This window comes from Ostrea edulis, chromosome 10, assembly GCF_947568905.1.
Source record: "Ostrea edulis chromosome 10, xbOstEdul1.1, whole genome shotgun sequence".
NCBI classification, from domain to species: Eukaryota; Metazoa; Mollusca; class Bivalvia; order Ostreida; family Ostreidae; genus Ostrea; species Ostrea edulis.
In genome coordinates, this window is record NC_079173.1 from 37,294,668 (window position 1) to 37,311,282 (window position 16,615).

The window sequence follows — 16,615 nt, forward strand, 5'->3', positions numbered from 1 at the left end:
CCTCTTAGGCACCTGATCCCACTTTGATATATCTGCCCGGGTGTTGCTAAAACGCGGATCGAAAAACGGAACGGAAAATATTTTATGCAATAATGTTATGTTCCTCATAACATTATTGCATAAAATATTTTCCGTTCCGTTTTGTAAAATCAAAAGGCTTATTATGAACAAGGGAAGCAGAAATTACAAGAGAACAGGAAGTCATACTCAGAATCCACCATTTCGTATTAATGCCTCATTCTAATGCATTATTGTGAATTTAAAAACGGTGGATTTTGTGGGTGAATGTACCAGCAGACGCTTGCTTAATATTTGGCATAGTAAGTTTTAATAAAAATATTAAGCAAGCGCCTGTTGGTACCAGCCTTTTCCCCGGCTTTGTCACTCACACCCAACCCCCAGATTGTGACAGTATGTTGCTTCACAAATGAAAAAGAAAGATAAAGATGCTGAAAAAGACTTGAATTATAATAGAACCCTTTCAAATTATATTACTTTATTCTGGCTGCTAACTTAGAAAAGATTTTATAAGCCTACCCAATGAATAAAAGGTACACCCCCCCCCCCCCCCCCCGAAAATAACAGTGTAAAGATGAAATAATTTTTTGAACAATTTCCTCCAAACATAGCCTTTTTAATTTTTTAATTTAAATCGAACGTGATTTTAGTCGAACTAGAGTGTTTAAGATAACTGAATTTGAATTTAGTTCTACACGTACCTGGTACAGTATACATTTATGTATCACATCAAATTTAAAGCGAACGAGTTCATTGTAGAAAAAAGGTTTGTCTCATTTGGGATGATTCTATGTGAAAGTTCGTACATTTACCGATATCCTGTGGATTAGTGTTGAAACTGAAGAGATGCATGTACAGGGGGATGGAAAGATTTAAACAGAACCATGAAAACTAGGGTGAAGTTTACTACCCATAGTAAGAGGAATCAACAGATTTATTTCATAATATATGAAATAGCTAAAAGGCTAACACAGAATGTATGGTTGAATGGAATTAAAAGTCATCTCATTATTAATCTAAATGTTAAGATAATGATGCAAGTATTTAGTTTAGAAATGAACTGCCAGAAGTCCTCCTTATTTAGGATTGGAGTGCTGCGGTCACCAAGTCTCAGTTAAAAAAATTGATAAATCAAACACAAGATGTTTAACTTATTGACTTAATAAGATCAAAAGTTATCGTTGTTAGTAGTATAGTAAGCTGTATGGGGGGGGGGGGGGGGGGGGGGGGGTAAACAATAGACCTATTGTTCTCGAGAACAATAGAAGGGGTCATATTACAACCTTGACCTACTTAAGGACAATAGATGGATGACGTCATAGGCTAAGAATAGCTGGAAAAAACCCATGTCTATTGTTATCGAGAACAATAGAAAGGGAGTGGAATCGAAGATCAAAGGGATAGTATAGGGGGGGGGGGGTAAACAATAGAGCTATTATTCTCAAATAACAAAGGACCCGAGTCTGAAAATTCCGAGTGAATAAGGGTATACGAGCGGGATCGAAGATCAAAGGGATTGTATGGGGGGGGGGGGGGGTAAACAATAAAGCTATTGTTCTCAAATAATAAAGGACCCGAGTCTGGAAATTCCGAGTGAATAAGGGATACGGAAAAACCTGACACGGTCTGTGTAAAATTCCGGTAACGTTAAACCAAAATCATGCGAGTAGTGTATTGGTAGAATTTCATTATGAATTTTAATCAGAATATGTAGTTCCATAACAAAGGATGCGAGTCTGGACTTTCCGAGTCAGTAAGGATATACGGAAAACCCTGACACGGTCATTGTAAAATTCAATGAGGTGTTGTTAAATTATGCGAGTGGCGTATTTGCAATGGTAAACATAATTATGGTAAAACGATGAACGGAGTTACGATAAAGTGCATGCCATTGTTCACGGGATGACAAAAGCTTTCAATCCTGTAAAACGAATGCGTGCAGTGACACCGAGAAAATAATTTTATTCCTCGTTAGATCATCGATGGAGAGGGTCGTATCAGATAATCCAAGTGACTCCGAGTGAAGAAACTTAACACTTATTTTACTTTAATGCATCGATGGATATACCTGTATCTAACAGAAAGTATTCTCATTCCGATGAACATAAGAAATAAAAAACAAGTACATTTTTTCATTAATTTTGTATTCAAGTTAAGGTATAAATAAAGTCCCATGCCGATTACACTCATGATTTGGATCTGAAAAGAAAAAGTTTTTATTTTCAAAATAATATTACTATGGAGTGACAAGTTTTTTTTTAATTGCATCTAATCAACGAAGAGATCCCACCTGTATTTATGAGATAAATTCAATCCAAGTGATTGCGAGTGAAGAAACTTTAAACTTATTTCACCTGTATGCATCATTGGATATACCTGTATTTTACAAAAGAAAACCCATTTATTCATTCAATCTTTATTTCCCCCTTGCGGAGATTTCATGTTGTAACATTTACATATATTTAGAATACAGATAGATAGAAAATGATAACAAAGAAAACGTATGTACATGGATAAATGTTTACATAACTACGCTTTTAGTTGTACTCTAAGTTTTGCGACAAGGCTCTATTATAGCACGCGGTGGCTCCACACACAAATTTTGCACAAAGACAAATAAATTATTTTTTGCTCTCTTTCTCTAATAATATTGTGGGTTCTACTCCTCCAAGTAATATAAAATATCTTCACTGAGCTGCGAAAGCTTTACATATAAATGGACATCGAAATTATTAATTAGGTTGTCAAAGAAAGATTCCCTTATGCAAGTTGTGGATGGACACCCCAACACAGCATGTTGATACTGGTTGTCGTACGTCTCCTGACACACTCTGCAGGTTTGGCCTAAAGAAACAGGTGGAATGGTCCAGAGTTTAGCTAGGAATCTAATGAGTGGAACTTCATCGAATGAAAAGTCAAATTTCCAGAGTTTAATAGGAGAGATTATGTTGTGGAAATTTTTAAATATTCGGAAGTCTGGATCGGCTTCCATGCGATTTCTCCATTCCTCCGTATGTTGGTGATGAATCGACTGTTTAACTATATATTTCCAATCTTTTTTTTCCAGGGAATTGATTAACTTCAACAAATGATTGTAAATATTGTAGTAAGTTGTATTTGATTAAAATTTCGTATATATCTTTTAGAAATCCAGAAAATTGTTTGATGTCACCCTGTAAAAGATCATATAATCTAAATAAGAAAATGTTCTTTGACAGAGAGTTAGTGTCAAGTTTACACAGCTTTCCAAAAAATGCTAATTTTCTTTTGTCTATTTCCGAAATGATGGGATGTAATCCAATCATGCTCTCACACATATCCGATCTTGTTGAAATTTTCATGCCTTGAATATCCTTTGTCACAAAATATTGAAATTTGTTTAAAATTTGGAAATCTGTTTGTTTTAGATTGTTCCACAGTTCACATCCATACAATACGGTAGGTAATACTATTTCCCGGTAGAGTTTAACAAGAGTTAAAGGGTTTGTGTTATGAGACAAATCATTCCGTATTGTAAAGTAAGCCTTCCTGCCTTTGTTACAGCTGTCCGTTGTCCGGTCAATGGCTTTGAATCGAGAATGTTGAATAATACCCAAATGTTTGTAACTATCATTGATCAAGATTTCATCATCACCTAATTTCCAAGTTTGCTGTGTTGGGGGTCTAACTATGCTAGACGTTTGAGCGTTAAAAGAAAAGCGCCATAAACATGAATACTTAAATGCAACGTTTAACATTTTTTGTAAGCTAGCTGGACTTGAACTTAAGCATGCAATGTCGTCAGCTAATGTCGGGTTTGTTGACTTTACATTGTACACACCGAAATTACTGCTTACACTTTCTAAGCAATTCAATAAATCATTAAGGAAAACACAATATAAAAATCCAGACAATACACCGACTTGTCGAACACCTTGCTTAATTTCAAACCATTGAGACATGGTACCATTTACAGCCACTGTACTTTCATTACCGATATGACAGTCATCTATTATTTTCCATATCTTACCATTTAACCCCAATTTATAAAGTTTTACCATGAGAGCTTTTCTCCAGACTGTGTCATAAGCTTTCTTACTATCTAAAAATGCAACATACACAGAACTACCGTGATCAATGTAATGACTTATTGTCTCTTGTAAATTAAAACTTGCGGTAATGCAACTCAGATCCTTCTGAAACCCTTGCTGCTGGGGATTCGGGAATCTAATTTCACTAATTATTGCATCCGAAATTCTATTATGTAGTATTTTCTCAAATACCTTTAATGGGCATGACAATAAGGATACTGGTCGGTAACTATCAGGGGAGTTTTTAATCTTATTGTCTTCTTTGTATATAGGGACAATTATACCTTTTTTCCATTCAGTGGGAATCATTCCGCATTTGATGATTCCACAAAATAATTTGCATAGATAAAAAGTGATTTTATGTCCACCATATTTTAGATGTTCCGCTTGGATACCATCAATACCCGGTGCTTTGCGCAATTTAAGGGAGTTAACAGCTTGGTTGACCTCCGACTCGGAAATTTCATACTCGAGGCGTTTATCGCATTCGTTTTCAGATTTGATAATATCATACAATTTAGTGATGTTTTGCAAGTTTTCCTCGTCGTAGTTGCTGTTGTTTTTAGGAGCATATATAATTTCAAAGTATGTTGCAAATACATCAGCTACACTTTGAGGGGTATTTGCAGTTATACTACCGTACTCAATTTCCGGATATACCCTGCTTTACCAAATTTATTTCATTCAGTGAATGAAATTCCTCTCAAAGATGTATTTCTATCATGCACAAAATTTAATTAAATGAAGATTTTGCAAAAACCTATGACATCACATGAGGATCGATCAACCTTAATGGTATGAATAGTGAAAATCTGATTTACCATAGTTAAGATTTCCTTCATTATCGTTCAAAGAATATACCTATATCCTTTGATTAACTTTTCAAATACTTTAAAATGTTGATTTACTATAATAAAACTGCGGTTGACTCTGGACAGTGAAATGTTGAAACGTTTGATTTGTTATAGCACATGTACAATTAGACAATGATTGACTATAGTTAAAACTTTGAGACTTGAGTTAGCTGTAGTTGAAAAATGATATCGTAATTAATTTTTATTTAATAAAAATTTAGAAATTTTGATTTCCAAGATTATAAAATCTTTGACGACAATTTTATTTCTACTGAAAACATTTGACCTTTGATTAATGAAAGTAAGAACCTTAATTTTCTAGAGAAGAAATGGTTTGTGTAGAGAAAGTCTTGATTTAACTATAGCACAAAAAAAGATTTATCATCGTAAAAGTTTTGCGAATACTTGTAAAAACTAAGTTAACTACAACATACTGTACTGTAGATATATCGGATTAAAACTAGTAAACCTGCATTTCTCAAAGTAAGTTCATGTACTTTGTTTGGTATCTTAAAATGTGTGTATACTGTCCCGAAAGTTTGATTTATTTTAGATAAACTTTGATAGTCTGATCTAATATACATCACAGTAAAATGCCGATGTTTTCGTAAAGAGTTTCTTTTCAAACTTTATTTAAAAAAAGAAGAAAATTATGTATAATAAAATGATATTTACGATGATCAAAATATTTAGATCAGTAAACACTTTGTTCAGTGTTGTAAAACTTTGATTCAACTTATATCATACAACTTTGATAGTTTGGTACTTTGATACAATGCTTCTTAAAAGAACCTTGGTAAATTTCAACAGAAAATATCCATTATTGCTTACAAAATTAGGGGGGGAAACACTTTCAATCACTAAAAAGTTCATATGCGCGGGTATGTTAAGGCAGAGTATACCCCATTTACATATAAATTGCAAAGTCTTTGAAACCTGTTCTTGATAAAAGGAGTAAGCTACTTCACCTTTTAAAACTATTTTGAGTGTTTATGTGAGAACGTTTTGTATTCTAACAAGGTGACAAGTATGTGCCTCGGTATGATGTCATCACATGATTGTTGTAAATAAATTACGAAGGTACCTTGATAGAAGATGAATAAAAATACAACACAACCCCAGGCTTTAAACATCGATTTACCGTAAAAGATCAGAAGTTTCTCGAAAGTACTGCTAGAATCCTGCTTTCAGTAAGAAATAATAATAAAACATCTTAACACTATACCATCTCTGTTTCTTTTACCCCGATGATGTTTTCTTTGAAATATTTTCTAGCGGTAATTTCTGTGTACGTTAGTTTCACTGATCGTTTTCTTCACCTTTATTACCTTTCACTCGGTGTATAAAAAGACTTTAAAAGTATGTGGCGCAGTGTTATACTTTTGCAGTTTTCTTTCGGTCAATGCTAAATGGAATATTTCTTCCATTGGACGCATTGTCACTGAATGAAATTAACACACCTTCGTCATGTTTATTGATTTTCAGTGTTTCACGTATATATCCCGTTACATATATCTTAAATACTCCATATTTTGTCAATATATGCATGACACAATGAACATTAGTGTTTACGTGCTTCATCGTCACTTGATTGATTGTTTGTGTATTGTTTGATGTATAGTTATGACATAACCATTTTGATTTTATATTAATCAGACGTAGGTTACATGAAGGAAATAAAACATCCTCCGCTATTCCTTCGATCGCTAAATGGTTTATTTACAAGAACATAAAATTCGAATTAGACCGAGATATACATATACTTTGTGATATGCTTATTGCTATTATGACATCACATTGTCCATTTCCACCCATCCGAGTTTTTTAATGACTTGCCTTAACGTATCCGCGTAAAACAAATGACGACGGGAGCTATGAACTACTTGATATTTTATACACGTTCGTCTTCCCTTTGTTTTTGTCTAAACTTTTCCATAATGTAAACAATGCAAAGCTGAGGTACTCTCGTGTAAACTGATTTACTATAGTAAAAGCAAACGTTGATTTACCATAGTGAAAAGACGAAGTGCAGTTCTTGCTTGTTTGGAATATATGATATTGATTAAATTAAATTCTGCATCTTAGGCTATGGAACTGGTCTTTGTTTCGTTTATTATAACGGGATGCATTTTCATGTTGATTTGGAATACTATCACTTAAATAGTTCGGGGCGCTACCATTGTAATTTTTGAACATGACAGTCAACTTTACACATTGTAGTCAATTTTGCGATATAAGTCCACTTTGTAAAGTTTACCAGCCTGTTTCTGAACAAAGGAATTCTCTAGATGCAAAAATAGAAAGACCAGTAACAACTCTACCTGCAGATATTTGTACCTTTTCACTCTTGCCAGTATCGTAAACAGCCACCCCAAACAATTGAAGCATATTTAAGAGTAGGTCTAATAAATGCTATGTACATTTTGACAGATGTTTTCTACCAATTTTGAATTTGAGCTTTTTTTAAAAGCCCTATTTTGAAGAACTTTGTTTACTATGAAATCAATGCCAACTGAGGTTATATGATAATGATAAACCCAAATGACGATGGACCGGAACACACTTCCGTACCTTTCTTTGAAAGATAAACAACTTTAGTATTGGATGGATTGAAGTTGAGTAACCACTTATCTGCCTGTTTCGAATACATGTAAACCATGGTTAATCTTAAAATCAATATCCAAAATATTATATGAGGATTGCTGAAGTGAATTATCATCAGCACATAGTCTACACTTACATCAACACCATTAACATAGATTAAAAACAGTAAAGGTCCTAAGACAGAACTTTGAGTTACACCAGCAAATATATCAAATTTTGACAATAAAAGGTGTATACATATTACTTTTTGTGATCTGTGGCATGAGTAACTTTTAAACCACTATGAATTATTGCCAGATACACCATAAGTTTGTAATTTAAAAATATTCTATCAAGTGCTTTTGAAAGGTCACAGGATATCATACCATGATTTTTTTTCTTCGTCAATACGGTGTACGATACTACAACTCGCATGATACGTTTCTAATAATTCATAAACGGTAAAATATCCTGGTCAGAATTCGGCTTCATATCGATGAAATAAATCATTACTATGAAAATAATTTTGTACATGTTTTGAAAACGATTATCTCCATAATTTTACTAATGCATGATAACAGCAAGACATGTCTATAATTAGATACTATCGATGGGTCTTCCTTTACAAAAAGAGCAATGACATGAACAATATTCCTAAAAGATAGGAACATATCTTCTGACAATGTCCTATTGAAAAGCATAGAAGGAACGGTGCATTTAGTTGATTTCAACATCTCATGACTATTACAATCTGGGTCAGAAGCTTTATTGACTACAAGTATTGTAATGATATCTACTAATTCTTGTTCGTCAATAAAAATGTTACTTAGAGAGCCACTAATTAAACTGTACGTATTTGGTAGTGTTTCGTTGGTGTCATCATTTGTGGAAATGGACGAGAAGCACGCATTCAAAACTTCCATTTAGTCAATATCAGAATACATTGTTATCATCAATATGTATTGGATATATTTCATTTGATAATTTCATATCAAATGAGTTTTTCATCAACCTTCAATGTAACTCACTGTTGCCTTCCTTTGCTTGAATTCGTCTAAGTAGGTTTCAATACTATCGTAATAATTGAATATCGCATGGTATTTCCATATTATTAACCAAAATGCGAAATTTTCTATAAGAGTCGTCTTTCGTTTATAACGAAAAGGTGAAGATAACGACCAGTGATCAATTTCATAACTTCCATCAGGAATATAAAATTAAGAGTTGGGCACGCACGTACGACCCCACCCCCACCCCCACCCACCTGGATACACCAGTGGATGGTATCAGGTGCCGAGGAGGAGTAAGCATCTCTCTTCGACCGATTACACCCACCGTGAACCCTATCTCTTGATCAGGTAAACAGAGTAACCCGTAATCAAAATCAGTAATAATGCTTTGTTGCAAAGTCGATTTCTCATTCTGATGGGTTTTTTCACAATGTATCATCGAGTCATGCCATGGATTTTCTCGCGGACAAACTGTTATGGTTTGTTTAGGTACACATTCACGAACTCTTGAAAGATTTTCGGATCTGACATTTTCTGTTGCCAATTCTAAAGTATCTGCTCCGTTGATGATGTTCACCCAATTACAATTTTCGATTGATAAAGTCATTGATTTTCATAAACACATACTGTACGGTGTATGCGCGATTGTAATTTATATTCGAAATAAGCGAGATAATCGCTAATCGAGGATTCTATTCTCAACCGCTTCACACGATTGAATGTCTGTAGAGTTCAGTATTGGGTTTAGCAGTACTCGATTCCGTGTAGCGTCAGTTATATTGTTTACTAAATTGTGTATGGAAACAATTTCACGGACATTGTGTGATAGTGGAGCATTAAGGAAATGTACATTTAAATCGTCTTCTATGTTTATTTTGTCAGATTATATGCAAACTTTATCTAAACTCCATGAAAGTTTGATCCAAAAAGGGCTGTCGAAACTCGGAGGTCTGTAGACACGGCAAAGATCATAATTACAGGTGCAGTTTTCTATTTTAATCCATATACATTCAAGATCGGCGGACTCAAATTCTGGGCGTCTTATAGCGCGTATTTAATTTGACATATACAGCAAGACATAGAGCTCACGGCGGGTGTGACCGGTCGACAGGGGATGCTTACTCCTCCTAGGCACCTGATCACACCGCTGGTATGTCCCAGGGTCCGTGTTTGCCCGACTCTTTATTTTGTATTCCTTGCGGGAGTTACGATTTCCATCACTGATCGTTATCTTCGCCTATCATAACACCGCCTACAAAACAATTTCTGTATTCACAGATTATATCATTAAAGTCATCAATAAGTAAGCTATCGTTGCTCACGGAATTATCTAGATGGATTTCAGTAAAACATAAAATATCGAAGACATGAACAAGAACATTTAAATGACCTGATTGGTGTCTAATGCTTATGATATTCATATGCAAAATGTCAAGGACATTTTCAATAGTACGACCCGGATTCATTTCTATATCGCTGCCAACTAACAAAAGGAAATGTGAAACAAAAAATGAAAGTAAGACTTGATAAATACAGATTTAAGCTTAATGAATTTCACACAGTGAGTGTAATGTATTTGAATAATCCGGATATTGTCAGGTTGACCATACGTGTTCTATTTTTAGTGTTATGTTTTAGAACGGAATAAAAACGAGTTGATATCACGGCATGGCTATATGTTGGTGTTTGGACTAGGTGTCCGTTATATTAATGTCTGTAGAAGACATTTCATGGTGTCAGAAGAAAACTTTGACGTACCAAAACAATGGATCAGTTAAAACCGCCGTCGCACTTAAGTTTTGAAGGGAATTCAGCTGAAAATTGGAAAGAGTGGCTGCAAGGATTTCGCCTATATTTGGTAGCCTCGGGGATCGACGAAAAGGCGGGAAAAGTGAAGGTTGCTACCTTTTTACATGTTGCTGGTGTCGAAGCGAGACGTATTTACAACACATTCAACATTCCTGAGGAGGATGCTGAAAAACTAGAGGTAGTGTTCAAAAACTTTCAAGACTACGTTGAACCACGTAAGAACTTAACGTATGTACGCCATTTATTTTTCACACGAAATCAAGAAAGTCATGAAACAATCGATAATTATGTCACTGACTTAAAAAACAAAGCCATACAATGCGAGTTTGGTGATTTGAAAGACTCGTTGATTAAAGACAGGATAGTGTGTGGTATTTCGAGTGAAGCATGCAGAGCCAGGCTACTACGGGAAGCAGATTTATCATTAACTAAGTGTTTAGACATTTGCCGTGCTTCTGAAGTTTCCGAACAGCAATTGAAAAGTTTACACAAAGAACCATCAACTGCTGTAGCTGTTCATGTTGTAACTAGAAAACCTGAAAAACTACAGAACCGCGGTAGTACCAGAAAACAAACAGCTCACGTTCACTCAAACACTAACAAACTGAATGCGTGTAGTAAGTGTGGAAAACAACATGAGAAAGGGAAATGTTTTGCGTACAACAAGAATTGTTACAAATGCAAAGGCCGTAACCATTTTGCAAAATACTGTAATAAGACACCAAAATCTGTGCATTACGTGGAAGAGGAATCACATGACCTATACTTGGGCATAGTGAATGTGGACACTATTCAGGAAGAGGTACCATGGACTGAGACAGTGAACATTAACAAAGTACCGGTTACATTCAAGCTGGACACAGGAGCTCAGGCGAATATAATACCAAGGAATGTGTTCAAAGAACTACACATCTCTCCGAAGCATTTACGAAAAGTAAAAGTGAACCTGTACACTTACAATGGTGAAGTCATGAACCCAGATGGGAAGATTGATATCAGATGCCGAATCCGTAAAGTGGAACGTACACTTCCGTTTTACATCACTGCAAAAGGAAGTACACCGATACTTGGCAAAGAATCATGTGCACGCCTAGGATTAATCCAACACATACCAGCAGATTCCATAGAAAGTGCGGATGTTTGTGTAACAAAGGACAAACTACTGCAACAGTATCAGGATGTTTTCAGTGGACTAGGACATCTACCAGGAAAATATCACATTGAAATTGATCCGAATTCAACGCCAGTGATACACCCACCAAGGAAAGTGCCGGCAGCGTTACACAGTTCTGTACGTGATGAACTTCAACGCATGGAAAAATTGGGCGTGATCGCAAAACAGGATGGTCCTACGGATTGGGTTCACAGTATGGTAACAGTACGGAAACCAGGGAAAATTCGTATATGCTTGGATCCAAAAGACTTGAATCCGCACATAAAGCGAGAACATTACCACTTAGTAACTGTGGAGGAAATCATTGAACGACTACCAAATGCTAAAGTGTTCTCAAGATTTGATGCTACGCATGGTTTTTGGCATATTGAACTAGACGAAGCAAGTTCAAAGGCACTCACTTTTAACACACCATTTGGTAGATACCGATATCTACGACTTCCGTTTGGAAAAACTTCAGCGTCAGAAGTGTTCTCGAAACGATTACAGGAGTTTTTTAAAGACTTACCTGGTGTTGAGTGTCTAGTAGACGATATCCTTGTTCATGGAGAAAACGTCTCGGAGCATGATGAAAATCTCGTTCGTATGCTGGAGCGATGTCGTCAAATTGGGCTCAAGCTCAATAAGGATAAAGTAGAACTCAGAGTACCTGAAGTGAAATACGTTGGTCACGTCATAGGGAGAGATGGACTCAAGGTTGATCCGGAAAAGGTTCGTGCTATTGTAAACATGCCAGAACCGACAGATGTTCAAAGTGTGCGCCGATTTCTTGGACTAGTGCAATATGTGTCGAAATTCATACCAAACCTAGCAGAGATTTCTGAACCTCTCCGATTGCTTACGAAAAGTGACGTTTTGTGGCACTGGGACAAACAGCAAATTGACAGTTTTGCGAAACTAAAAAACTTATTAACGCAAGCACCAGTTCTTCGCATTTATGATCTTCAAAAGGAAGTCACCATTTCTGTGGATGCAAGTTCCAAAGGATTGGGTGCAGTATTATTGCAGAACGGACAGCCCGTCGCATACGCTTCACGAGCACTGACAGAGACTCAGCAGAGGTATGCACAGATAGAACGAGAGATGCTCGCAGTTATCTATGGATGTGAAAAATTTCACCACTACATCCATGGACGTTCAGTTACCATAGAAACAGATCACAAACCTTTGCTAGCGATTCATCGCAAACCACTATATCAAGCTACTCATAGACTACAGAGGATGCTTATGCGTTTACAACGTTACGACGTTACTTTAGAATACGTTCCGGGAAAGGAAATGTTCATTTCCGATGCGTTAAGCAGGGCTTACTTACAAGAGTGTACAGAATCACTGGTTGATGAGGACATAGACATCAATTTCATTGAGCAGGAGCTTCCTATGACGGAAGGAAAACTTCAGGAGCTGAAGGACGCAACTGAGTCTGATGAACAGTTTCAGGCATTGGCCGACATAGTGCGACTGGGATGGCCAGAATCTCGGGTACAAGTTCCAGCAGATATAAGAATATTTTGGAACTACAGAGATGAAATAACAGTTCTAAATGGTTTACTGTACAAGGGGCCAGCAGTGATGATTCCCAAGTTACTACGTCACCAAATGTTGAGGAAGTTACATGAACCTCACCTGGGTATAGTCAAAACCAAGCAGAGAGCCAGAAATATCATATTTTGGCCAAACATGAACTATGACTTAGAGTAGTTGATTAAGTCGTGTGGAGTGTGCAACTCATTTCGCAAATCAAACACAAAGCAATCACTCATACCTCATGAGATACCCTCTACTCCTTGGACCAAAGTTGGAGCTGATATATTTCATTTCAAGGGCAAAGACTATGTGTTGTTTGTGGACTATTACTCGAAATATTCAGAGATTATACCTCTACCAAATTTGAGAGCATGTTCCACTATTGCTGCGTGCAAAACAGTGTTTTCAAGACAAGGCATACCCTTAGAGCTATTCTCGGACAACGGACCACAATTCAGTTGTCATGAATTCAAACAGTTTGCATCTGAATGGGAGTTCACGCACAAAACCTCCAGTCCCCACTATCCACGTTCAAATGGTCAAGCGGAACGCTGTATTCAAACCGTAAAAAAAACTTACTGAAAAAGGCAGAAGAGAGTAATGGTGACCCAAATATTGCTCTTCTGGAATACAGAAACTCGCCTATTGATGGAGTTGACCTGTCGCCTGCACAGTTATTAATGAACAGGACTCTTCGTTCAAAACTACCAACAACCAAAGTGTGGTTGGAACCAAATTCACTGACGTCTCCACAATCCAAACTTCAACTTAGGCAGATGAAACAGAAATATTTCCATGACCGAAAGTGTGCAAAATTAACGCATGTTGAGGATAAAGAAGTTATCCGTATACAGAATCCAGACAATCGTCAGTGGGAACCAGCTGTAGTTCAAAAGGACTTCGGAAACCGTTCGTACAACGTTTTAAATCAGCAAGGGAACACAGTAAGAAGAAACAGGAGTCAGATAATTTGAAAATAAGTGGCTGTAATCATTGAAAATGTTTACTGCTAAAGGTTTAACTACTAGTACATGTATTTCTAAAGATTTGAAATATATTAATTTGGTCTCATGACAAAATGCACATGAGCTTGGAATATAAGTATTAAGCGAAAGGGTATGAAAGAAAAAAACCAAACAAAAACACAAATAGTACAACAGATCAAATGAGTACGTCCTGTACTACCATGGTAGTAATGCAATTTAAGATTATAAAGCAAATGAATGCATGCAGATAACTGGAAAGCAATTGCAAATAGTCATATAATAACGCGAGTCAGGTGAGTATGCACACAACTCTTCAAGAAATAATATTTGAATGATGCAAGTAAATTTGAACGGAGGATCAATAGATAAAGGGTAGTAGGACAGTGCGTACAAGAGAGTTGAGTTTCCTCATTCATCAAATGTGTTGAGGAAAAGATATGCATGGCGATGGAAAGAAAAAGAAGCATATATACAGAATAAAGAGTGCATGCATGTAAATGATTGTATACAGGCGGTTGAAGTGAACAAGAAACTGCATGAGGGATATAATCAAATAAACAATTTTTGACATAATAAAGTTCAAAGTAAGTAATGTTCAGAACAGTTTAAATGATGACATCTTAAGGAATATTTCCAACAAAGGGTCAGGTACGGCTCAGGGTAGATAACATGCACTTTGTCAGATTTGTCACGTTCACGGATTTTATCGTTAGTTGATCAGGTGGGGATGTTTAGTAAGGTCCTCGTTAAAGAAGACAGTCCTCGATTCGCGTTTGTTTTTCAACTTGCTATAACTTTTCACCAAGCGGAAACTTTACGTCGACACTTTGAAGCCTGGTTATGAACTGACGTAGACCTGCATTACGCTTGTTCGGATCATCGACTTTGTGTGAGTTTATGATTTCGTCTGGGTGTAACTCTTCTTTCCTGTTATGTTCAGGATAAGTGAGGCAGTATCCTCGCCCTGCTCTTCAGCTACTACCGTGGCGCGAACTCTGACCACACTGTTCCATCTCGTCAATTTGTTGGAACAGTTTATAGTTTTCCGTTTCTACATGTTGATGAATCTTCTCCTTCAAGGGTTGAAACACCAAAGTTTACTTCGATCGACACAAGTGTCGATGTGTCGTTGTGCAGCGACTGCTTTACAGATGTCGCTATTCTAAGGACGTCCTCATCCGATATAACTACCTGGCGAGAAGTAAATATGTATTTAGTGTTGCTTGCTGGCCAAAGGTTGGGTTTTCATACGGTATACTTGAGAAACGGGGTAGATTCATCAGCAGGAATGATAGGGAGTTGCACGACAACGTTGTCAGCATTTTTATCCATTGGTGGACAGTGTGGGCTTGGTTTTTCTCTCTGTGTGTTCTGTAGGGGTCCGTACAACGTCTGAGAATGATCGCAATAAATCACTCAAAATCCTTTTGTTTTTTGTTGTTGTTATCACCCATGATGTTAGTACATGTTGAAGTTAGATTAAAATCTTTCTTCAAGTTTACAAATACTTTAGGTACCTCTACTGGAGAATCGAAGGTCCTGTATCTGTCAGCATCGTTTCATCTCCTGAGCCCCACGATAAAAATGAATAAATGTATGGACAAAACAAAGAAATTGTGTTTTCATGGATACCCGGTTCATCGAAGGACCCCGGAGGGCTCCCGCGGAGTCTAAAGGTTTCCGGAACCCCTGCCATCTGGAGTCTAAATATTTCCGGATCCCTGGCATCCGGTGTTCGAAGGTTTCCGTTGACATTTGATTCCGGAGTCGGAAGGTTCCGGAAACTTCATAGAGCCGATCGATTGATTAAAAAAAAATATATCAGGTATTGTTGATAAACATGCATTGGAAAAACATTTTGAAAGATTCATTGTGTGTATTATTCCTAGAAACAAAAATGCTGGGAAAATCCAATGACGTCATTAGAGAACCTATATTGTGGGTCAACTTCGCAAAACTTTTACGATGATAAATCTTTTTTTGTGCTATAGTTAAATCAAAACTTTCTCTACACAAACCATTTCTTCTCTAGAAAATTAAGGTTCTTACTTTCATTAATCAAAGGTCGAATGTTTTCAATAGAAATAGAATTGTCGTCAAAGATTTTATAATCTTGGAAATCAAAATTTCTAAATTTTTTATTAAATAAAATTAATTACGATATCATTTTTCAACTACAGCTAACTCAAGTCTCAAAGTTTTAACTATAGTCAATCATTGTCTAATTGTACATGTGCTATAACAAATCAAACGTTTCAACATTTCACTGTCCAGAGTCAACCGCAGTTTTATTATAGTAAATCAACATTTTAAAGTATTTGAAAAGTTAATCAAAGGATATAGGTATATTCTTTGAACGATAATGAAGGAAATCTTAACTATGGTAAATCAGATTTTCACTATTCATACCATTAAGGTTGATCGATCCTCATGTGATGTCATAGGTTTTTGCAAAATCTTCATTTAATTAAATTTTGTGCATGATAGAAATATATCTTTGAGAGGAATTTTATTCACTGAATAAAATAAATTTGGTAAAGCAGGGTATATCCAGAAATTGAGTACGGTAGTATAATTGCAAATA

At 36.1% G+C, this 16,615-nt stretch overlaps 1 protein-coding gene across 1 annotated transcript; it reads left to right on the plus strand.

The window, feature by feature from the left end:
* Positions 1-10,300: 10,300 nt before the first annotated feature.
* LOC130050713 (uncharacterized protein K02A2.6-like) lies at positions 10,301-13,219 on the plus strand. The gene has a single exon (XM_056150950.1). The coding sequence runs from the start codon at positions 10,301-10,303 to the stop codon at positions 13,217-13,219; it is 2,919 nt and encodes a 972-aa protein (XP_056006925.1).
* The last annotated feature ends 3,396 nt before the right edge of the window (positions 13,220-16,615 follow it).